Source organism: Notolepis coatsorum, assembly GCF_963971535.1.
Source record: "Notolepis coatsorum genome assembly, chromosome: 4".
Lineage (NCBI taxonomy): Eukaryota > Metazoa > Chordata > Actinopteri > Aulopiformes > Paralepididae > Notolepis > Notolepis coatsorum.
Window position 1 is genome coordinate 50,210,819 of NC_140168.1, and position 24,883 is coordinate 50,235,701.

Below are 24,883 nucleotides of genomic sequence, written 5' to 3' on the forward strand. Positions count from 1 at the left end.
CTGTACACTAATTGCAGCTTATGCAAATGTAAGCAAATCCCCCTACCCCGGAACTGCATAGTGCACCTTTAAGCTATGGAAATACTGCTGGTCATTTCGATTTAAATGAGTGGCTACTGGCTACTCATAGCATGTCATCATATCTGACTTGGTCGGCAAAGAAGCTGTGATTAAATGACAGCTGTGGCCATTTGGCCAATGAACTACATTAAACAAGAGATTGTAATAGTGAACTACATTAAACAAGAGATTGTAATAGTGAACTACATTAAACAAGAGATTGGAATAGTGAACTACATTAAACAAGAGATTGGAATAGTGACTAACATCCAGTCTAGCGTCGTCATGCAGAGAATACATTTAAACACAAAAAGCCAAGTCAATGTATTAAACAACTATTTATTCAGACTGCAGGGGAAAAACACCTCACTTCCACAGTTTTAATCTCCTGGACCTGGACCATTTGGTTTTACACATATCTCCATGTTAAATCTGCCAAAAGACACACAAATGATTTCCTTTTTTTGTGTCACAAAAGACTCATAATACAAATGTGTAGCTTAATCAGACAAGTGATATGCAAGAATTGACACACCCCTCCCCTGGTCCGGTCCCAAAGAGAACCTCTCATCATCTTGTCCCCATCCCGGGGTCCTGTCCCAAAGAGAACCTCTCGTCATCTTGTCCCCATCCCGGGGTCCTGTCCCAAAGAGAACCTCTCATCATCTTGTCCCCATCCCCGGTTCTGTCCCAAAGAGAACCTCTCATCATCTTGTCCCCATCCCGGGGTCCTGTCCCAAAGAGAACCTCTCATCATCTTGTCCCCATCCCCGGTTCTGTCCCAAAGAGAACCTCTCGTCATCCTGTCCCAAAGAGAACCTCTCGTCATCTTGTCCCCGTCTCCGGTTCTGTCCCAAAGAGAACCTCTCATCATCCTGTCCCAAAGAGAACCTCTCGTCATCCTGTCCCAAAGAGAACCTCTCATCATCTTGTCCCCGTCTCCGGTTCTGTCCCAAAGAGAACCTCTCGTCATCTTGTCCCTGTCTCCGGTCCTGTCCCAAAGAGAACCTCTCATCATCTTGTCCCAGTCTCCGACGCCCTTTACGTGAACGTTAAAGTGCTGCAGAGGAGCTGCTTGAAATTCATTGATTCGTTAAGCTGAGCCACAGACTGAACTACATTTTCAATGGAGAATCTCCCACCAGAGTCTGCAAAGTCCAGGCCTCAGAGGTCCGGCCCCAGTCTCCCCCCAAACCCTCTGAGCAGCACTAAGATCAACTAGTGTCACTCTAAGTCAATGGGCGAACATGTTCTTAGTACCTAGATACTTTTGGGAAAATGTGTCTCTTTTAAACGTACTTCATTGCCTTCTGATGGATTTCACAGTGGTTGTACTTGAGTCATGAAATGGGAAAGGTACTGTAAACGTTGCTGCTTTTCTGTTGTTTTTTGTATATACTGCTCACTTGTCTGGAATTGGCTCAAATGCATCAAAACTGCTCGTACCGCTGAAGAGGTGAGTAATTTGTACACACCGGGCGAGTTACAGAAGAGCACCTGGGCTGAATGTCAAACATCCTCCTCCTTCACGTGCCTAGTTGCTCTACTCGCAGCGGCAGGGGAGGGACAACCGGAGCTACTTGCACCTCCAAATTCTGAAATTATGTTTTGCAGGAGAAAGGAAGTGTTGGCAGGAGGAATCAAGAAGAAGAGTCTTTGGATCTTCTACCACAGGTCTTTTCTCTGAGTGGGACGGAGGGGACTTGGAACACAGCCAAGCATAACCAGCCATGTATGTCGGATCGTGGCTTTTAATAACAACTCATCTTCAAGCCACGCCTTGCATTGCCTAACGTTCCGAGGCTGCACATCCGTTTCAGAAACACGTAGAAACAGCATGTACAATATTCATATATACAAATATATACACACACACACGCGCACGCACTCACCCGTAGACTCACAAACACATACAATCGGGGTGGGCGGGGGTCAACTGCAATAGAAAGTGTGTTCAACATATAATGACGTCACACTGGTTCAATCACAACTCAGTGTACGGTTGCTCATCGTTCACATGATCGTTTTCCTAGTTGCTGCCCCGATTTGATCACCTTCATTCTTGACTTGAACGGATTCTTCCCAGCTGTTTGCAACACTCCAGCTGATGTCATTACCCATTACTGTGTAGCACCGTGTCTATTTAGCTACTGTACCAACCCAAAGTAACGTCTGACTGAGGCCCTGTCCCATTGACAACATACTGCATGGTCTGTTTACATGGGGACCATCTTTAGACCATGTGCTCCTTTGCGTGCACATTTCTCCACAGAGCATAACGCGGTTGAAGCGGCTGTAATAAAACTCCGGCTTTTTCTATATTTCATCCCAATCGCCTCTTTTATAATACAGCGTTAGTCTTGTTAAGACCTAAAAATAATCTACAACGGATTTGTTAGCCACTAGCGCTCCCTCCAATCCCTATTATTAGGACAGGTCCGCCTTATGAAAAAGAAGAAAAGGAAAAAGGGGCTTCACAGTGCAATGGCAGTTTTAGTTAAGACAAATATGAAAAAGTGTATCCATTTGTACTATTTCTGTTTTTTTTTTAGTAGTGTTGAAGTCACATATCCTCGCATATTGGTAAATCTGTAAGGATTTGATCATTTCATGAGAGAAAAAGGCTGTAAACAGGCCTTCATCCAAACCCCCTCCCCCCAAGATCATACATGATGGGCGATCTGCTACTCTTTGGCCTTTTGGAGAAGGACAACAACATCAACAAAAAAGGTTGCTATAGCAACCACTACATACATCACCAGAATTCCGTCCCCATCTCTTTTTTTAACCCTCCTTTAACCTTTCACCATGTGCCTCTTCTAGTTAAGGAATAAACCAGTGACTCCTTCAAGGGGTTGTAATTATGAACGGATGGACAAACACGGAACGACTCGTCCTAAATGATAACTAGCCTGTAGCTCTGGCTGCTCTGTCGTGTGCTACAGTGGGGGACTCGACACCAAGACACTTGTTACTAAAAAGAGTAAATCATCGTAATCGTCAAACCCTCAATTTTACTAATAACTTGCCTTAATCATGTAATACTGTCTCTACCAACCCCTTCAATACTGATCCCAGCATATCCATTATCATTCCCCTAATCTTCCCCCTAGACCCAGGTGTATGTATATGTATGTGAGTGCGAGTGTGTGTATTTATCTACAAGTGCACAGAGAAGAGGGAGGGAGGGCAGGCTAAGATGACGACTTGTATGTTTTTCAGACCCTTGGTGTCATGGGTCCCAAACACCACCAGTGGTTTGTGTACTAGCTACTTCGCCAAGCAGGTCTCACGCAAATAATACGAGGGGGGGGGGGGGGGGTTTGGTTGGAGCCCCCTGCGGTGAGTCTCACTTTGTTGGGAAAGGAAACAACACAACATCCTGGATGTAAAACACTGTAAGCTCTCCTAGCTGGTCCTCACTAAGAATCATACCTTATTCCTGTGTGTGTGCGTGTGTGTGTGCGTGAGTGATTGTAATTGTGGGCTCCTCCCTCCCTCCCCCTTCATCCATCCATCCATCCATCTCCTCTGTCACACACTCAGCAGCCAGAAGAAAAAGAAGATGGCGACGAACAGGAAGAGTGAGTCCTGCCAGTTGTTGTTGTTGCCGTTGTTAGGGTTGCCGTTGCCATGGTGATCGGCTGCATACTGATCTGATAGGGGGGATACAAATAGAAGATGTAAGAAAAACAATCAAATCAATAAATGTAATAAGGTTATTATGCCAGTGCATCAGAGGTGTGTGTGTGTGTGAGTGAGAGATAAGAGTGTGTGTGTGTGTGTGTGTACAAGTGAATGTAGGAGGCCATGCTGTACCAGATTATGTACTTGATTATAATAATAATGATTATATGACTCAGGCACAGATATATATTGTTCTTCTGTGTGTGTGTGTGTGTGTGTGTGTGTGTGTGTGTGTGTGTGTGTGTGTGTGTGTGTGTGTGTGTGTGTGTGTGTGTGTGTGTTCCTAACCTGCTCTGTGAAAGGGGTCGTTGGTGTTGAAGACTGTGGTGAAGAAGCCGAAGGGGAAGGCACCAATACCAAATGACATGTGGAACCCTGTGTCACCAAAACCCTGGAAGGGCTGAAAAGAGTGAGAGACAGACAGAAAGCGAGAGAGAGACAGAGAGACAGAGAGACAGACAGACAGACAGACAGACAGACAGACAGACAGACAGACAGAGAGAGAGAGAGAGAGAGAAAGTGAGAGACAGACAGAGAGAAGCAGAGACAGTGAAAGAGAGAGATACACACAGAGAGAAAGACACACAGACAGAAGAGAGAGAGAGAAAGAGACAATGCTCACAACAACATTCTCTATAACACTAAAATCCAAACAGTCTGGTCAAACTGATTGACATACATTCCATCCAATCACAAAGCACATTATACCAGCTAAATATAATGATGTGTACATTTCACTGTTGCTGAACTATAATACAGGGGTGGGATCGTTATTAAAGAGAATGTGACTCACCCCTCCTCTACTCTCTGGTTCTGTCCTCTGGCCCTGAGGTCGAGGTGGAGTTTTCAACCTGGGGAGAAGAGCCACAAACAAATCAGTCAGTCACTCTCTCACACATTCAAGGGAAATTCCACCATGGGCTTTCATTCTACAGATAAGAGACCAAACCGATGAACAACGAACCAAAACAAAAAGGTTGTGTTGATTGGTGCTCTAGTCTAGAAGGGAAGTGAATGCTCAGCAGAGATGAAGGCAGAGGGTCCACTTTAATTTATCTAATTCTAACTAGGGATGTCCGATATTACCGGCCTACAGATATTATCGGCCGATATTGGCATTAAAATGTGATATCGGAAAATATCGGTATTATGCTGCAACCCAGGCAAGCAAGTAAGAACAGATTCTGATTTTATTTATTGTCAAAAGTATGCATAATGTTGTCTTAATTCCACAACAAGAGATATGTAATGTTTATCTTATTCTTTTCTTAACCTTGTCTTTTAACTGCCTTGCTTACTGGGCATACTCACTATAACTGCACCCTGTGTGCCACTGTTTTATATTTCATACGTTTACATTGTTTGTCTTGTTTTTAACTCCACTGACACTTTTGCCAAGATCATTGTTTTACTCTTGACTGTTCTGTTTTTATGCCCTGTAAGGTGACCTTGGGTGTTTTGAAAGGCGCCTCCAAATAAAATGTATTATTATTATTATTAATTACCTGAAATTATTGTTTTTTGGGGGGGAAACCCTGCATATATCGGTATCGGTTGATATCGGTATCGGGAATTAAGAGTTGGACAATATCGGTATATGGGTAAAAAAGCCAATATCGAGCATCCCTAATTCCAACCCCTTCTGAGATGCGCTATTGAGGGTGGGGAGCTGGAGACACAAACCCCCCTGGCCTTTGGCAGCTTTAGTTTATGAAAGTTACAGTGAACACTAGCTAGTTTTAATCAGAGATGGTCTTGTCTTAGCTGCAACATTTGGTTGCTGACATTAGCTCTAGTTAATGTTTGCGCTAATGCTAGCTAACAGCAAAAGATGATGCGTTAGATGCTTTGCATTGTGGGGTAGATTAGGAGGACTGAATGACATCAATCATGCGAGAAGTCGTATAGAGTGTTTTCATGGCACGTCATCAAACCGGAAGTCGGTCATTTTGAAGATACTGAACTTAAACAACCCAACCAAACTCACCACTGTTCCTGGTCATTGTTGCTAAAAATGGTCAATTATTGCCGTGTTTTTGGCTGTACTAATCGGTCGGACCAGGAAAAGCATTTGGAGTACTTCAGATTGCCAAAAGCTATTACAAATCAGGGAGAAGAGTGCAAAAAAGGAAGCCAACACCCCCTCTCCTCTGTCCTTGGGGTCGCGGGTAGGCGACAGTGGAGTCACGCACTGGCAAAAAAAAAAGAGAAAGAAATCAAGCGAAAATTCGCGAGCCCAACTCAGATCGAGTTTTCCACCTGGCCGCTGTGTGTATTTGCCATGTCTCGCCCCTGCATCAACAGAGGCACAGTATTTCAATACACATCTCATACATCCTGCGCAGGTATAATCACTGAGGCCACGTCTGGTGAGAGGAGCACAAAGTGCCGCGACATGCATGCGCGAGCGTGCCGCGACAGCCCTGCGCAGGTATATCGTCTGGTCTTTTGTGAGTCAATGTCTACTCAGACATTTGTGATCGACACGGTCTCGTAACTAAAGCACTTCCAGGCGGGGGGAGGGGGGGGGGAGACACACTTTCCAGGCCAAGCATATAAAGCTGATTTGATTCATTTAACCTGGACACTCGCAATGGATAGGTTTCAAGTTTCAAGTTTCTTTATTAGTTGTCATACAGAAGTACAGAATACTTTTATAGAAAATGCTTCTTTCTGTTTTGCTCCAGAGATTGTGCTAGATAAAAATAGATAAGTATAAAATAAGTATAAAATAGAAGTCAAGTACGTAGACAAAAGTGTTCAATATATACATATATACAATGTACAATGCAGAGTAGAAAAGTAACTGAGTTACAATACAATATACTATACAATGCAGAAATGGGATGAGGTACAATTTACAGTATTCGATTTTTTTTATTCATTACAGGACCTCAGTGTTACCATAGGAAATAATTTTGAGATCCAGAGGGTGCAATACTGGCAGTATCGCCCACCCTTTGAAACCTTATTTCACACTGTGTCACATCTAAATTTCATCCGGGCGGAGAATTTAGACCAAGCCAAGTAAATCGCTTCATCCGACCACTTCGAAACGCATTCAGCACACTTGAGGCATATCTTCATGTCAGGGACCCGATCGACATCAATACTGGAAATTGCGATCAGACAATTGGAATATTCTTTTTGGGATACCTCCTAGTAAAGGTAAGGACTATGACATCAACCCTACTTTGACAATGATTTCACATCGATCGCAACGATCATATGTAACATACTCAAAAACGTATGCCGTTGCTGACGATTAAAGCATAAAAAATTACCATTCATGATGAAACATAATACCTATTATATACCTTTGATTTGGAAATAGTAGCGTGTCCAGGCAAGCAACTCGAACGCTTTTAGCTAAATTCACATATCGCTCCATAGCACAGTTACCAGGAATTAGCCAGGATCACTCTGAAACTACAATATTCACCACGGTATAACAAGCAAACGTATACATGAAAAAACATATTGTTTTTCACATGTTGAACGAGGGATAGTTAATGTCAAATGAGCCATAGTATTGTCTCCATAGCTATAATATAGAATATAGATATAGCCCTGCAAACTCCACGACGCACAGTGAAAATCCCTATCCTTTACAGCGGTGGCACAATGAATGAATGAAAACTTTATTTAACAGATTGCAGAATGGGTACAATACAGTACGGCTCAATACACACAATTGTTAAGGGGATGCAGACCTGAGAAAGATGTTTGTCTTGTTTACATCAGGGTCCCCCATTTTCAATTCATATAGATGAGTACAAGGATGGCTAAAACTGCTGGCGCTGAAAGTGTTAAGAAGGGAGACTATTCCTTAAAGGTTTTATGTGTGAAGTCTACATTAGTTTTGATGTGGTTTCTAACAGTGTAAACAGTATCTCCCATTGGACCTCACAGCGATGGTCATCTCAGTCTCACATTGATAGATTTAGTATACAAAATGTCTTGGCTTGAGAGGTGAGTCTGCCAGACACTTTCCATTGACTCAAATAAATAAATAAATAAATACAATTATAAAACACCCAGAGTGCAGTCTTTGTGGTAGTAGATACTGCATTTTCATTTCAAATTTCATCAACTGTTAAGCACTACTGAGCATACCTCAAACACATACACACACACAATACCTAGGGTCCTCTTGGCTAGAGCTCCCTCTGCCGTACAGTGGGATGACTTTCTCTCTGCTGATGCCTGCTTTACACACAGGACACTGTTGTCTGCTGGGCCGCGTCTCCAACCACTGACAAGAGAGGAAGAGGACCAGTGAGACACATGATGTCAATACTTACACAACACATCCTCCTGTGTTCCAAGGAGCATTGATGATCTGATGAGCAGCGTTACACCCACGCAGGCAGAGCGCGACAGAGGTGTTGTCACTCCTGTCCGTGTGTCTGTGTGTCTGTCCGCACCAGCGATAACTAGGGATGCACCGATCCGATATTGGTATCGGCCGCCGATATCAGTAAAATAGCTGGATCGGGTATTGGTAAAAAAGATATATATATCGGATTTCTTTTTTTTTTATAAATAAAATAAGAAATAACCATTCAGTATATTTATATCTATGTGTTAATTTGTTACATTTAGTTTCACTAAGTTAGGAAAGTAATGTTTTAAGTCAAGCCTGATGTTGCCTTGCACAAAAGAATGATCCCAGTCTCTTCCACACAGTGACAGTGAGGCATACAGTTTATTAATTGAATGAATGAAGTTTATTTTCTGTCTTTGTTTACAACAAATCAAAGACACACTTGTGATCCTTTACAATTCTTAAAAACTAAATATATTTTAATAAAAATTAAAAAAAAACATGTATTAAATATTTTTTTTTTAACTTTTTTGTAAACAAAATTTGGACAATGGGTATCGGATCAGTATTGGCCGATACCCAAACCCAGGTATCGGTATCGGGACTTAAAAAGTCAGATCGGTGCATCCCTAGCGATAACTCCTACAATTCTGATCCGATTTGGATAAAACTTCACACACAGGTTGGCAACCCGGCCATGGACCTCGATTCTCGAATATTATTAAAACTGGTCAATAGCACTTGCCTACCACCGCAAAGACTCTGGGATCTAATCCAGCTGTCAGCGGTACCTCTGGCTTGGTCAGTCGTCCCTACTAACACAATTGGCAGTGTTAGCGGGTGGGAAGCCAGTGGGGTATGTGTCCTGGTCGCGTGAATATTTTAGGCAACCAACTTGTGTTTAGCGTTTCTCTGATTGGCCTATACGCCCATGTGACCACGGCAGCGCGAGAGAGCTGCAGCGCGGAAATAGGCTGTCTATTGCCTCGCGCTGCAGCGCGGAAATAGGCTGTCTATTGCCATTCTCTAAGACAGACAAACTCTAACCTTAACCAGCTCCTTAACAGCGCCTAAACTTAACCTTTCTAACCTTAAGCAACTCCGAAACAATGCCTAACCTTAACCAACTCCGAAACAATGCCTAAACTTAACCGGCGAAAGAATGCACGTTAAAAAATATTGCCATTCTCTAACTCTAACCAGCTCCTTAACAGCGCCTAAATTTAACCCTTCTAACCTTAAGCAACTCCAAAACAATGCCTAACCTTAACCAACTCCGAAACAATGCTTAAAGTTATGCCTAAACTTAACGGCGAAAGAATGCGAATGCACGTTAAAAAAAAAAAATTGGCAGTGTTAGCGGGTGGGAAGCCAGTGGGGTATGTGTCCTGGTCACGCGAATATTTTAGGCAACCAACTTGTGTTTAGCGTTTCTCTGATTGGCCAATACGCCCATGTGACCACTGCAGCGCGGAAATAGACTGTCTATTGCCTCGCGCTGCAGCGCGGAAATAGGCTGTCTTTCAGCGTGAATATTTTAGGCAACCAACTTGTGTTTAGCGTTTCTCTGATTGGCCTATACGCCCATGTGACCACGGCAGCGCGAGAGAGCTGCAGCGCGGAAATAGGCTGTCTATTGCCTCGCGCTGCAGCGCGGAAATAGGCTGTCTATTGCCATTCTCTAAGACAAACTCTAACCTTAACCAGCTCCTTAACAGCGCCTAAACTTAACCTTTCTAACCTTAAGCAACTCCGAAACAATGCCTAACCTTAACCAACTCCGAAACAATGCCTAAACTTAACCGGCGAAAGAATGCACGTTAAAAAATATTGCCATTCTCTAAGACAAACTCTAACCAGCTCCTTAACAGCGCCTAAATTTAACCCTTCTAACCTTAAGCAACTCCAAAACAATGCCTAACCTTAACCAACTCCGAAACAATGCTTAAAGTTATGCCTAAACTTAACGGCGAAAGAATGCGAATGCACGTTAAAAAAAAAAAATTGGCAGTGTTAGCGGGTGGGAAGCCAGTGGGGTATGTGTCCTGGTCACGCGAATATTTTAGGCAACCAACTTGTGTTTAGCGTTTCTCTGATTGGCCAATACGCCCATGTGACCACTGCAGCGCGAGAGAGCTGCAGCGCGGAAATAGACTGTCTATTGCCTCGCGCTGCAGCGCGGAAATAGGCTGTCTTTCTCTAAGACAAACTCTAACCTTAACCAGCTCCTTAACAGCGCCTAAACTTAACCCTTCTAACCTTAAGCAACTCCGAAACAATGCCTAACCTTAACCAACTCCGAAACAATGCCTAAACTTAACCGGCGAAAGAATGCACGTTAAAAAATATTGCCATTCTCTAAGACAAACTCTAACCTTAACCAGCTCCTTAACAGCGCCTAAACTTAACCCTTCTAACCTTAAGCAACTCCGAAACAATGCCTAACCTTAACCAACTCCGAAACAATGCCTAAACTTAACCGGCGAAAGAATGCACGTTAAAAAATATTGCCATTCTCTAAGACAAACTCTAACCTTAACCAGCTCCTTAACAGCGCCTAAACTTAACCCTTCTAACCTTAAGCAACTCCGAAACAATGCCTAACCTTAACCAACTCCGAAACAATGCTTAAAGTTATGCCTAAACTTAACGGCGAAAGAATGCGAATGCACGTTAAAAAAAAAAAAAAAACAAAAAAAATTGAAGGGAATCGAACTTGCCAGCAACGGGCCGTAGGATCCACAGCAATGCAGCGCTGCCAATTGAGCTAGTTCTGGATAGTAAAAAAGGGCGGATTACTGCTACATAATGCTGCCGCGACGGAGCTCCGCGGCAGAGCGGAGCGGACGCAGCTGCTGCTGCTGCGTCGCCGCGGGGGCGTGGCTAGACGCAAGTTGGCCGTGGTTAGACACAAGTTGGTTGCCTTTAATATTCACGCGTCCTGGTCCTTGTAAACTGCGACTCCTACTGGTCGGTCGGGGCGCCTGTTCAGCAGGGAGGGGATCTGGGGGAAATAGCGCAAACCTCAGCACACGTTACGTTCCCCCAGTGAAACTCCTCACTGTCAGGTGAAAAGAAGCGGCTGGCGACTCCACATGTATCGGAGGAGGCATGTGGTAGTTCTACACCCTCCCCAGGCCGACAGTGGGGCAATGCACGCAACGACCAGGAAGGGAATTGGCATAATGACAAAAATGGGGATGGGTGAAAAATACAGAAAAAGCCCAAAAATAAATAGAATAACATTTTTAAATTAGTCAATGACAAGGGAGGTAACTAAGTAAGGGATAATGTATAGCTACGAGGTCATTGTCGCAAAATAATTGACAGACACGTAGTTTAAAATACCGAGCCGCCTCGGCGAGGTGTTTTAAACGTCAGTGAAGGTCAATTATTTTGCGATGATGACCGAGTAAAGCTATACATTATCCCGCTTATTACATGGCTAACTTACTAACAATATACCTAATTCATTTGACAAATCGCAGTTGTTCTGTGGCTCTGTCAGCCCAAATAAAGTGATTATTATTATCGCGGGCAGCCCGGCAGGTGTGTCTGATTGGCTGCACTGAAACAGTGTTTGTCAGTGGGCTTGATTGCGAACAGCTGCGCACAGCGGTCATTATTGTCCCACAGTGGTCATTATTGTCTGATAACTGACCCCTGACGCGCGCTATTGACCAATCACAAGCAAGCATTTCGGCGAATGTGAAAACGCCATGTAATAACCTGTTATAATTCCATTGTATTAATTTCCACCATTGTCCATTGAAATCAATATCGAGTTGAAATGTTAGACCTTGGGGACAGCAGCACTCTCGCACAATTAGTTAGTTGCTGTCGAACCGTCTGCAATTTAATTATATGAGTGGGCTTTTACACACTAACGCTTTGGGCTACTATCATATTATCTGAAGCATGTTAGGAAGGAAGAAGAGGTTAAGCTAAGGGCAGCAAACAACACACATCAACTCTTAAGTACATGATCACCTTTAAGCTGCTCTTAGTCAACTGACCAAAGTGGTCTCCACTGTGAACTTACATCGCAGCACTCTGCTGGGTTTTAAACCAACAGACATTGTACCATTTACCATCATCACACAGTCAAAGATATGGATACAAGGGCCATAGGCCATACTTACTTGATGGAGGCAGGGCCAGCTACGAGAGAGAGAGAGCGAGAGCGAGAGCGAGAGAGGGAGAAAGAGAGAGAGAGAGAGAGAGAGAGGGGAATAGATTAGTGAGAGTATTCTCAATAGCTCCTTTCTCTTAAAATGTCATCTGCTGCTAGCTATTATAACACAGTAATGACATTCCAGGAGACAATTAGTCCCTATTACAGATGTATCAACACTGACACACAGTCCAGCTTCAGCGTTGTTCTCCAGAGTTACCAGTGAAGATGCTAGGTGCGTGATTAAACTCATTGCAGCTCCCCATTGCTACCATTAATCAGCGCCATCTGTCATCCCTCATTAGCGTCGCCTAGCCTCGCGCACGCACTCTACCAGCCCGGCCCGTCTGCTGCATTGTGGGAGTGCAGATCCAGCACAGTGGTTGGTTCCAAAATAAGAATGTTGGGAGGGTGACATCATGATGCGTAAACAACACACACAACAGGTGATTTTATTCCAATCATTTACTCAACAAGACTCATTCTACAGGAAGACCACGTGACCATGATTAATTATCAGATTAACACGTCACGGTGACCAAATGCGTCCACATTTTTATAGCATTCTATCACATTTTCATAACAATAGCGAATATAACTTACCCTGCACCGTTTTCATTGAGGTTTCTTACAAATTAACGATGTTTTATTTGTCCTTTATATGCGGATAACATTTAAAATCTTAAATTGTACCATTATGTTTCCCTTTAGACAAACATAATGCTAATGATGCACTTTTGTTAAGATAATTAGGTGACCATTCTCGGTCACTGTACTGAGGTCGCATTAACCCATTCTCCGCCGATGACGTGTTAACACGTCATTCTCCGCCATGCGTAATCTGCCAATGACGCCGTAAGGCGTCTTTGAGATCAATATTTCATATTTTCGTCATGGTATTCACATGTCACCCACAGAGTCTTGGGTGATGCTGTCTGGGCCATCACAACTCTGCAACGCTTCAATACCGCAACCTGGTGGCCAATCGGCGAGTTGCCAAAACCGGAAGTGCCCAAACCGGAAGTGCCCGTCCCCTATTTTCGTCCGGCCACTCGTTATCGCTCCCGGGACTCAATCCAGACACCGTGGATATCGATCCTTTGCCATAACTCAATAAACAACATGATTTGGACGTATATTAGTATTATACAAACCGGAACTGGATCACCTCGATCAACATCACATAACTGGGATCTGTTTGCGCCAGTGTGATCGCCCAACGGTAAGAGGAGGCTGACGTTACTTTCAGCGTTTGTTTATTATTATCCATACAAACTGCTCCGATCTATATATCATCAACCATACTACATAAATGATTTAACGTCGGCCACGGAATTATAACCCCCCCCCTCCATTCACCCGCAGATGATAAGTCATAACGTCTAGGACCATGTACAGTTGAAATTTTTAATATAACGTTGATCGGTATCAAACTGCATTTGATCATCTAATATGCATTTAGGCCTATATCTCACGTTCTATGAAATACTGCAGAAAACGATAAAAACATATTTATTAGGGGTGGACGGTATAAACGGTATACGGTATAAATTTGCTCTACGGTATGGATTTTTACTATACCTTGTAACCGGTAGAGCAGCTCTAAAATAGCAATGACGTCATGTAACCACAGCGCGACTATTTCACTCGCATTTGCCCCTAAAAATAGATAGAATTAGTCATAGATAATAGATATGTGCAAACTGGAAAAAGTTATTTAGGAGGCTTCGCGCAGTGGGCGTGTCAACACGCAATTGTCATTTCATAATAAACACATATCACCGCGGCGCACAGCAAGTTTCAATTTCAGTTCCTGGCATTTTTAACCAGTGGAGAAAGGTAAGAGATTTCCCTATCGTTTTTCTTATATGAATTATTCTACGTTAATAAAACATACCTGGTGATCAACTACAGTTTGCTGTGAACATTATGATGTGTGTAGTGTTCTGATAACGACGGCTGGGCAGTGGGGCTGGATGCTGGATTTTGCGAGAAGCATATGCAGCTGCAGAGCCGCAGAATCCACCATAACCCACCCATCTGTACCGGCACAGTGCAGTACTCCAATTCAGCCATTGGCAATTCAGCCGTTGGGTGGGGGGGCGCTGTTGAGCCTGGCCTGTGACCGGACCTGAAAGCGCCCCTACTCTGCGGCTCTGCAGTTGCATACTATTGGGATTCGTTTGGAGCAGCACGGAGTCTCGACTCTGGACTTATTTTATTTGGAATATAATGACTATACGCAAAAGTATGGAAGCAAATGAGTGCCAGAAGTATTTGAATTTAATCAGACACCGCATTTATAGCATTGAAAATAATAACTTTGAAAACATGTATCTGAATTTGAAAACATGTATCTGAATTTTTTCAGACACCACATTTTTGTATCTGAATTATTTCAGACACCGCATTTATAGTTTCAGACACCGAATTTATAGCATTGCAAATAAATACTTTGAAAATCATGTATCTGAATTTCTTTGCTCCGAATTTACCTATGCGAAATAAAAATGCAGTGTTAATAAAACAATTCGAATGCATAATAAAATTCAATTCGATGCCAAAAAAAAATATATAATAGTATATAATTCGATGTCAAAAATTCGATGCATAATTGCGGTGTATGGAATTCGATGTAAAAAACCAACATGCGGGTATCCAGCTGCAGAACCACAGAACCACAACAGCAGCAGCAGGCTGAGGCCCCTCGCTTCCATTGGCTGATTTGGGTCACGTGATTTGGGTCACGTGACCGTCCCACCCAATGGCTGAATTGGAGTATTGCACTGCGGGCATTGGCTGATGCACTGCGGGATTGATTGATTGATTGAAAACTTTATTAACAGATTGCAGAATGGGTACACGTGACCGCCACAGGCCCTGATTGATTGAAAACTTTATTAACAGATTGCAGAATGGGTACAGTGACATCACAGGCCCGGATTGATTGATTGATCTGATTGAAAACTTTATTAACAGATTGTAGAATGGGTACAGTGACCGATTGATTGATTGAAAACTTTATTAACAGATTGCAGAATGGGTACAGTGACGTCACAGGCCCGGATTGATTGATTGAAAACTTTATTAACAGATTACAGAATGGGTACAGTGACGTCACAGGCCCGGATTGATTGATTGAAAACTTTATTAACAGATTGCAGAATGGGTATAGAGGTGTGATAGGTGTGATAGGTGCGATAGGTGTGAGAGGTGTGATAGGTGTGAGAGGTGTGATAGGTGTGAGAGGTGGGATCGGTGTGCTAGGTGGGATCGGTGTGATCGGACACCTCTCACACCTATCACCTATCACACCTATCACACCTCTCACACCTCTCACACCTATCACACCTCCATACCCATTCTGCAATCTGTTAATAAAGTTTTCAATCAATCAATCCGGGCCTGTGACATCACTGTACCAATTCTGCAATCTGTTAATAAAGTTTTCAATCAATCAATCAATCGGTCACTGTACCCATTCTACAATCTGTTAATAAAGTTTTCAATCAATCAATCAGGGCCTGTGGCGGTCACGTGTACCCATTCTGCAATCTGTTAATAAAGTTTTCAATCAATCAATCAATCCCGCAGTGCATCAGCCAATGCCCGCAGTGCAATACTCCAATTCAGCCATTGGGTGGGACGGTCACGTGACCCAAATCACGTGACCCAAATCAGCCAATGGAAGCGAGGGGCCTCAGCCTGCTGCTGCTGTGGTGGTTCTGTGGTTCTGCAGCTGGATACCCGGATGTTGGTTTTTTACATCGAATTCCATACACCGCAATTATGCATAGAATTTTTGACATCGAATTATATACACCGCAATTATGCACTGATTTTTTTTTTTGCCGTCGAATTGAATTTTATTATGCATTAGAATTGTTTTATTAACACTGCATTTTTATTTCGCATAGGTAAATTCGGAGCAAAGAAATTCAGATGCATGATTTTCAAAGTATTTATTTGCAATGCTATAAATTCGGTGTCTGAAACTATAAATGCGGTGTCTGAAATAATTCAGATACAAAAATGCGGTGTCTGAAAAAATTCAGATACATGTTTTCAAAGTTATTATTTTCAATGCTATAAATGCGGTGTCTGATTAAATTCAAATACTTCTGGCACTCATTTGCTTCCATACAAAAGTAGCCTAGTTTTAAGTTAAAATATTATAAATCTACATGCGTTGAGGATGTCATTATTTATATAGCCTGCCTATCAGGCAAAAAAAATTATTCTAACAGAAACACTGATACCGTGATATATACCGTTACCGTCTATGCTTCAAATTATACCGTTATATAAATTTTAGACCATAATACCGTCCACCCCTAATATTTATACTCTAGACTGTATTTTAGTATGAATGTGTGAATGAAAAAGTAAGACGTTCCTACATCCTGAACGATAGATAATTGATGTTGAATGGGCCATAGTAATGTCAATTTAGCAATACAATTTAAAAAGTTATAGCCCTGCAAAAAAGGTGAACATCTCCATAGACAAATAGCGCTGGCGGAGGATGGTTTAGGATGGATATAAGCCCGGCAGAGAATGGGTTAATAGTTTAACGCTCCCGCTGACCTGTGAATTAAGGTGACAAAAGGTCTTGGGACTTGTAGTCATTTTGTTTTGACATACCATTTTCACCTTTTAAACCAATGCTGCCATCTACTGACAACAGAAATATAGTGTACATAACGTTAGAGTTAGACCCCCGTCGCCCAAAACACATTCTAGAGATCCCACTTCTTACTGGTAACATACGTTCATATCTAATAGTCTTTAGATGACTAAATATAGATGAATACGCGTGGAATTTGATATATATACTCTAAAATAAGTATTATTTCACATCACCTACCTTTCGACGTCAAAATCCGACTGGGCTTTGAGTAAAGCCCCAGAATGCCACGCAAAAGGGGGCGTGGCCGAATTTGGATAGGTTGGTTCCGAGTGGACGATAATGGCTTACGTTCCGTTACCCTTTTTGGGTAAACGAACCCCAGCCACCAGGAAAGTTCTGGTTCCTCTTGGCATGCGAGTCCATCTACTCTACCTGGCACCAGTTGTCCAGTGGCCCTAGTGTAGTTGACCACATTCACACGGAGGGACATTTTGCTCGCGTTGAGCTCAGGTTGGGATTCCTTCCCACCCACAAACGGAGCATGACAAAAGAGCAAAATGGCCACTTTGTAAATATGGTCAACGGTCTTAGCCGTCCTAGTGACTCACGCTCAGCTAACTACCTCATATCCTCACCGATAATACATTATGAAATAGCGCACACCACTTCTGTCCAGCTGAGGACACAGCTGGAGTGGGGCTGCATACCCAGTACCCTGGGACCTACTGCAGGTCCATTACAACATACTGGTACTGTAGGACTGGGACCTACTGCAGGTCCATTACAACATACTGGTACTGTAGGACTGGGACCTACTGCAGGTTCATTACAACATACTGGTACTGTAGGACTGGGACCTACTGCAGGTCCATTACAACATACTGGTACTGTAGGACTGGGACCTACTGCAGATCCATTACAACATACTGGTACTGTAGGACTGGGACCTACTGCAGGTCCATTACAACATACTGGTACTGTAGGACTGGGACCTACACTGCAGGTTCATTACAACATACTGGTACTGTAGGACTGGGACCTACTGCAGGTCCATTACAACATACTGGTACTGTAGGACTGGATCGGCACAGATGACCTGATTCCATTTCGGTTCACAAGGTCGGTCCCGATTTGATTCAATATAGCCTAGATTAGATTAGATTAGGTTTGATGGTGCCATTGTAGTCAAGATATGTAATTTAATAGTTCAGCAGAATCTCAACACAAGGCAAACTAGAGGCACCTGCAGGACTGGATGTGTGCTAGAACTAACGTTAAGCGGAAATCTTCACACATCCACTGAAAAAAGCCATAGATTGAAAGATCAATTTTGAGATAAAAAAGGGCAATTCACCCAAAATTATTTTAAAATATATTTCGTGAACTGGCCTATATTCAAATGAAACTATTCATTATACATTCCCCCCCGCCCCTGTATACTGGTACTCTTATAATGTGGAAAGCCACCACAAACAGGCCCCAAACGTCTACATTTTTTTACTTTAGCCAAGCGCCGGATTACAGGCAGCTCTCGTCTGTGGCGTCACCATCTTTTAGCTACAGACATGTGACCCAGACTTCAACCCTCTCTTACATGCAGTGGAACAGGCAGAACTAGTTATGGATATTTCACACTCATAACTGGTAACCCAAACATTCCTATCCGCTGTGACTCCGGCAGGGCACATTTAATAGCAACACGTGTCACATTGTGAAACAAACACAAACAGCTAGATAGTCTAAACAAACATACAGTGAAAACACTTGGCCTACATTATCTCACCGCAGTAGGCCCTACACGAACACGTGTTGAGGGTTTTGGAGCATGCCTTACATTGTATCATCTTAACCTAATACCAACTATCAAATTGCTGCAGAGAATGGCATTCCATCAGATTGAAAAAAAGCTGAACAAAGAATAGGCCCTGAGCTAGCATCACCACCCAGTCAACCCAGATTTAACATGTGGCCACACGTACACTACAGCCCCTGTGATAGAGGGGGGAAAAGTCTCCATTCTAATGGTTCGACTACTAACTAACATTCATCCAGAGAAGCTTCATGACGTATCCTTCGTAGTTATTTTCTGATGTAGGCAAGCTGCCCATACTATGCTTAAAATGCTGCTGCTGTTGCCTACTCTCATATTCATGATAATATCACGTTTGGTTTAATGAGGAGGATACACCCTACTGGTTTACGGTCTTAATTGCTTTCATTCCATAATCTCACATTAGGCTAATGGGGGAAACCACCACAGGCTAATTTCATGTTATCACGGAACAAGTGTTTTGGACAAGGATTTACTGGAGAGACTCCAAACAGCCATTGAGCAGTAAAATCGTAGGCTGAACGGGGGACTGCTGTCCTCTATTCTTTAGTTATTCATGAGGTAGACTACTGATTGGAGGTTTCGGCGGGCAACACCCAGTTTCAGTTGCAGCTTAGAAATGTGTGCACTATATATGAAAGGAAGCAAAGAACTGGCTTATTCGTGGAATGCATTCGACAGACAGGCACAGAATACGGCTCGACTCCTCTCCCTCATCAACTCAGATCCTGGTACACGAGGCTAGAATATTCTATCCTTTCCTTCACCGTCGCAGCCTCTCCCCAGGTGTGTCGTTATTCAAATATAGCTCAGTCCTGGACTCTGAGGAGAGAGAGACTATTCCAGCTTCACTCGTGCCACCCAGGCCTACTGCATTAACACACTGTAGCCTATATATTTAAATATTTTTTACTCGCGAATAATAATAATAATTATTTTTTTAATAAGATGATGCTATGGGGCTACCCTGCCATGGGGCTATACCCTGCCATGCTGCTACCCTTGTTTTTAACCATTTTGGCACATTTCCTCTCACACAATCCATTTAGACTGGGCCTACCTAAGGAAGGACAGCCCAAGTACCACATTTCACCCAGTACAGTACAGAGCAGGTGCAGAGTCCAAACGTCACTTAACCAAACCACATATTTGCAGCTGAAAAGTGACAGTGAGTGTGAGGTTTCTTTCTAACGGGAGTCTTATGGTTCCCAGTGCGGACCTGTAATGCCTACAGGTCTGACCCCATTCCAACTCTCCTGGCCCTAATCTCACATTAGCCTAGCCTCACACTCACAGGCAAGCCCAGTTGTGAGTCATCACTCAAAATGCATGAATGAGACGCGCGCGCGTACACACACCCACACACCATCATCACTCTTATACCCTTAGCAGTACTATGAAAATAGTTTGAAGGTCTAACCTTAAGATAAAGCTGTGATAACACTATCAAACCAAAAGAGATTGGACTTGTTGCTAAATTGCAAACTTGAACGGGTACAGTGTACCAGACACTGCTGAAGTGAATTAATGAGCAGAGCATCACAGAAATTATATTTAAAAGCAAACATTTTCCAGTAACAGCCTTACCATACTTGAGGGGGAATCTGAAATAGCAACGTTAATGTATCACTCAGAAAGTCAGCATGCAGGTATAGCGGTGTTGACCTCAGGCCTTGGCTGTATCAAGTCAACCCAAGTCAATTTATCAACACAGACCACGAATATAACTGACTGACCAGCTGGCTATATATCAGGTACAATGTTTTGATGAGCTGTCATATAGAACTGTCACGGCCATGTACACCATATGGAATTAGGTCGGCAAACCAACACCCACTTTCAACACGAGCAGGCTAGCCATCTTGTCTTCTGTGTGATCTGATGATCTCCTACAACTACACAGACTGGGACACCATTAGATACATGTGGTTTGAATTGTCGTTGATATAGGGAGAGATAGGGCGTGATGAGAGTAAGCAAACGAAGAAGAGAAAAGCCACGCCGGTGCCAGATGGACTAGTATAGCAACAAACACCGAGTAGCCTAAATACAACCAAAGGCACTGCCCCACTTGTCCCGACAGATCATCAACAACTATCCCCGCCTCGTACCAGAATAAGTGGCCGCACAAGCTGATGACAGCGTCCCTCGCAGTGTCTAAACAAATGTTGCATTCGAATGTAGCCCGATCCCGCTCCCGTTGTTCGCCTTCTCCTCCGCTGCGTCCGGGGCCGCCGCCGTCGCGTTCGTTGTTGCTGCTGCTCTCTCCCGTCGCCGGGAACCCTCCTCTGCTGGCGGGGCCGCCGTCACTCGAGGACCGGGGATCCGCGGCCGCCATAATTGTTTACGGGGGGAAAGTAGTAATAAGCCACAGCAGACGTGAGCGACGAGCCTCGCCTGTCAACGCAGCTGTCAGTCAGTTAGTGTACCTGTGCACTTCCGCTTCCGAGCACAACAACCAGAAGAGACGGTGTGGGCGGGGCGCGTGTATATTTTCCCTAACAGAGCTGCACTTCCGCGTTCGGTTTGCGCGATCTGATTGGCCGCTGACGTTTTTTTCAGCGCCAATCGCGTTACTCCTAACAATCGCGCCAGCAGGCTGTTTTTACCCTAACCAGGCATGCGTTGTTCATGGCACGGGGTACCACTCAGTGGTACCTCACTGAGTATTAAAGATTTGAGCAGAAGCGCGTGCACGCACATGCACGCGCTCGCGAGAACGCGCTGCGCTCGGCTCGGCTCGTGTTTACCTGACGAGTCCCGGCCCCGGCGCTACCTCGCATTATCATAACAATAGCCGCTATAGGCTGGTGTCTTCAACCAGTCTGGGACTCTTTGTGATGTAAATATGGAACGTCCCAAGTTGCCGCTGCCCACAGAGTGCACCGCGGAATTGACAACTGTTTTGATTCAACCCCCCACCCACCACCACTCACCCCCGGACAACAACACACTCTGCAAACAGCAGCAACCCGGGACATTCCATATCTACATCACAAACTTCGGGACTGAGTAGATAATTAATTAATCTTCTCTTTATTTTTATTATTTATATTAAAACTGAATCAAACCATAAACAAGGTTGCCTGTTGGGATGTTAGATCCTAATGTGAAAAACTGATTTTATATGTCTGCACTTTATGTGCTCATTTTATGCCTGTCTTAATTCTGTTGTGAAGCACTTTGAGCTGCAGTTTCTGTATGAAAGGCTATACAAACAAAGTGTATTATTGTGCGCGAGGGAACATATGCGCACTAACCCTAACCTTAACCAACTAACCCTAACCTTAACCAACTAACCCTAACCAACTTCGAAAGAGAGCGACTTCGAAAGAGTCTCCAAGCTTAACCAGTTTGTTAGGAGCAACATGATTGGCGCTGAGAAAAACGTCAGTGGCCAATCAGATTGCGCAAACCGAACACGGAAGTGCAACTCCGTTAGGGAAAATATACACGCGGGCGGGGCCTGTGACGGTGGCGTGTATGCTTTTACCAACGCGTTCGTGTTTCCGGGTTCCCGTTTTGCGCTCTGATTGGCCACTGACCTATGCTATTACGCCCCCCTTTACGCTCTCGCCTGAGACACGCTGTGAAGCACCAGCGGGGCGAGGCGGTGGTTTCTCCCCGGCTCCGTGCGCCTTGCTGCCGCCGGCTTGTCTCACATGACTCGGTCCAGCTCCAGCAGCAGCGGCCGTCTTCCGCCTGCGGTATCCTCCCTCCAGGCCCCCGAGGCGGCTCGTTCTTATTATTATCCCCCATTGTTCAGGTCAACATGGTCGCACAAACACGTAGGTTTCAATCACTGAGCTGTCTGTCTGTTGTTGTGTGTCTTCTTAGGTTCGGCTACTGTACATGGAGATGAGACCCCCCGCCTCTCTCTCCATACAGTACCAGCAGCTGCAGGTCTGACGAGCACAGAGTTGCCAGTCGATAATTCTTGCTATTTAAAAATATTCCTCTTCTTCTCCCCCACTACTCCTCCAACGGGTGGTGGATGGTTTTGCGTTGACGGTAGATGGGGAAACACAACTAACACTCGTCTTTATTAAATGTTGTTTCGGGTTTTCCCACGAGAATGCACGCCTGGTTGCGTCTATTATGGAGAGAGAGGCGGGGGGTCTCATCTCCATGTACAGTAGCCGAACCTAAGAAGACACACAACAACAGACAGACAGCTCAGTGATTGAAACCTACGTGTTTGTGCGACCATGTCGACCTGAACAATGGGGGATAATAATAAGAACGAGCCGCCTCAGGGCCGAGGATACCGCAGGCGGAAGACGGCCGCTGCTGCTGGAGCTGGACCGAGTCATGTGAGACAAGCCGGAGGCAGCAAGGCGCACAGAGCCGGGGTAGAAACCACCGCCTCGCCCCGCTGGTGCTTCACAGCGCGTCTCTGGCGAGAGCGTAAAGGGGGGCGTAATAGCATAGGTCAGTGGCCAATCAGAGCGCAAAACGGGAACCCGGAAACACGAACGCGTTGGTAAAAGCATACACGCGTGACAGTGTGGGCGGGGCGCCTGTATATTTTCCCCAACAGAGTTTCACTTCCGCGTTTGGTTTGCGCAATCTGATTGGCCACTGACGTTTCTCCCAGCGCCAATCGCGTTACTCCTAACAAACTGGTTAAGCTTGGCGACTCTTTCGAAGTCGCTCTCTTTCGAAGTTGGTTAGGGTTAGTTGGTTAAGGTTAGGGTTAGTTGGTTAAGGTTAGGGTTAGTTGGTTATGGTTAGGGTTAATTGGTTAAGGTTAGGGTTAAGGTTAGTTGGTTAAGGTTAGGGTTAGGGTAACAGCCTGCTGGCGTGTATGCTTTTACCAACGCGTTCGTGTTTCCGGGTTCCCGTTTTGCGCTCTGATTGGCCACTGACCTACGCTGGTACGCCCCCCTCGCTATGAGCGTGTGTCTGTGCGCTATTGTTTATTATTATCCGGCCACAGTGTGGGTTCCGTGGTCGGTGATGATGAGCTCAAATAGGTTATTATAATAAACACTGAATGGAGCAATATAGCCTTTTTGTTAGTTAGACTTACCGGACAATTCAGTTGAGTTACACTTTGAAACATTTATAGCGAGTCGCGCTCTAGAGACGCATCATCACAACAACACAAGCGGCTCTACAACAACAATGGCTTATTTATCTATAAAGAAGACAATCCCATCGCTGACAACAAGTACTATAGTCACACACAGCCACAGGCCTGCCGTGTTTTATGAATGAAGTAGATTTTAATTTAATCGCCTTTGGGGACATTATAGGATGATGCACGTCTGGTCTATTCTCCTGGTCACAATTCACTGAATTGAAAATGGGGGACCCTGATGTAAACAAGACAAACGTCTTTCTCTGGTCTGCATCCCCTTAACAATTGTGTGTATTGAGCCGTACTATATTGTACCCATTCTGCAATCTGTTAAATAAAGTTTTCATTCATTCTCCTCCCGATGTGTTCGTTCAACTCGCGTCTCTGCGACCAGCCGCTCTATCGGAGATAGATAAATAAGCCATTGTTGTTGTAGAGCCGCCCGTGTTGTTGTGATGATGCATCTCTAGAGCGCGACTCGCTATAAATGTTTCAAAGTGTAACTCAACTGAATTGTCCGGTAAGTCTAACTAACAACAAGGCTATATTGCTCCATTCAGTGTTTATTATAATAACCTATTTGAGCTTGTCGTATATTCTAAGCACATTTATCAAGGATTATTACAGTACAATGAGGTTGCTACCTGGAAAGGAAGGAAGATCATAATGATAGAATGGTCTCCTCATCTGACTTCAAATATAGCCAGTAGATAAATAAGCTGTGCAGCCAGACAACAGAGCTATAGTTTAAAACTCATATGATTTATTGCCAAAGGGCTCAGAGTGAATTAGAAGGTTGTTTTACATACAGGGATCATTTCATATTACATCAAAACATGTTGTACAAAGGATTAATAAGGTTTGCACATCAAACCCTGTATGTACATAAAACAGTAATCATGTTTATCAAATGAAATAGAGAATACCTTTTGCCATCACATAGTTAAACCTGGTCCCAAATACATTTACTATATCACACAAAACAGTGATTCCATACAGTTTACTTACGTCATGGCAAAGCAGTACAGTCTGTGGGTGGGTGGTAGAGAGACGCAGACCCCCCCTGGTGTGGGTGTCTGGCCTGTCTCTGT

The 24,883-nt window shown here is 44.0% G+C and overlaps 1 protein-coding gene across 1 annotated transcript; it reads right to left on the reverse strand.

The window, feature by feature from the left end:
- Nucleotides 1-379: 379 nt before the first annotated feature.
- rnf5 (ring finger protein 5) lies at nucleotides 380-21,115 on the reverse strand. Its single transcript, XM_084312401.1, has 6 exons — nucleotides 20,821-21,115; nucleotides 12,217-12,235; nucleotides 7,890-8,002; nucleotides 4,541-4,598; nucleotides 4,036-4,147; nucleotides 380-3,716 (listed from the first exon to the last, which is right to left on the reverse strand). Exons 1-6 carry the CDS (start codon nucleotides 21,045-21,047, stop codon nucleotides 3,595-3,597), a joined length of 651 nt encoding a protein of 216 aa, XP_084168527.1. The 5' UTR covers nucleotides 21,048-21,115; the 3' UTR covers nucleotides 380-3,594.
- Between the last annotated feature and the right edge of the window lie 3,768 nt (nucleotides 21,116-24,883).

What these genes read in the sequence shown, in the direction of transcription:
- rnf5 (XM_084312401.1), bottom strand. Translation starts at nt 21,047, where the DNA reads ATGGCGGCCGCGGATCCCCGGTCCTCGAGTGACGGCGGCCCCGCCAGC. An exon ending in TCTAGCCAAGAGGACCCTAG is followed by an intron (nt 4,599 to 7,889) that starts GTATTGTGTGTG and finishes TCTTCTCCCCAG; the next exon opens with GTTGAAAACTCCACCTCGAC. An exon ending in CGACCCCTTTCACAGAGCAG is followed by an intron (nt 3,717 to 4,035) that starts GTTAGGAACACA and finishes CCCCCCTATCAG; the next exon opens with ATCAGTATGCAGCCGATCAC.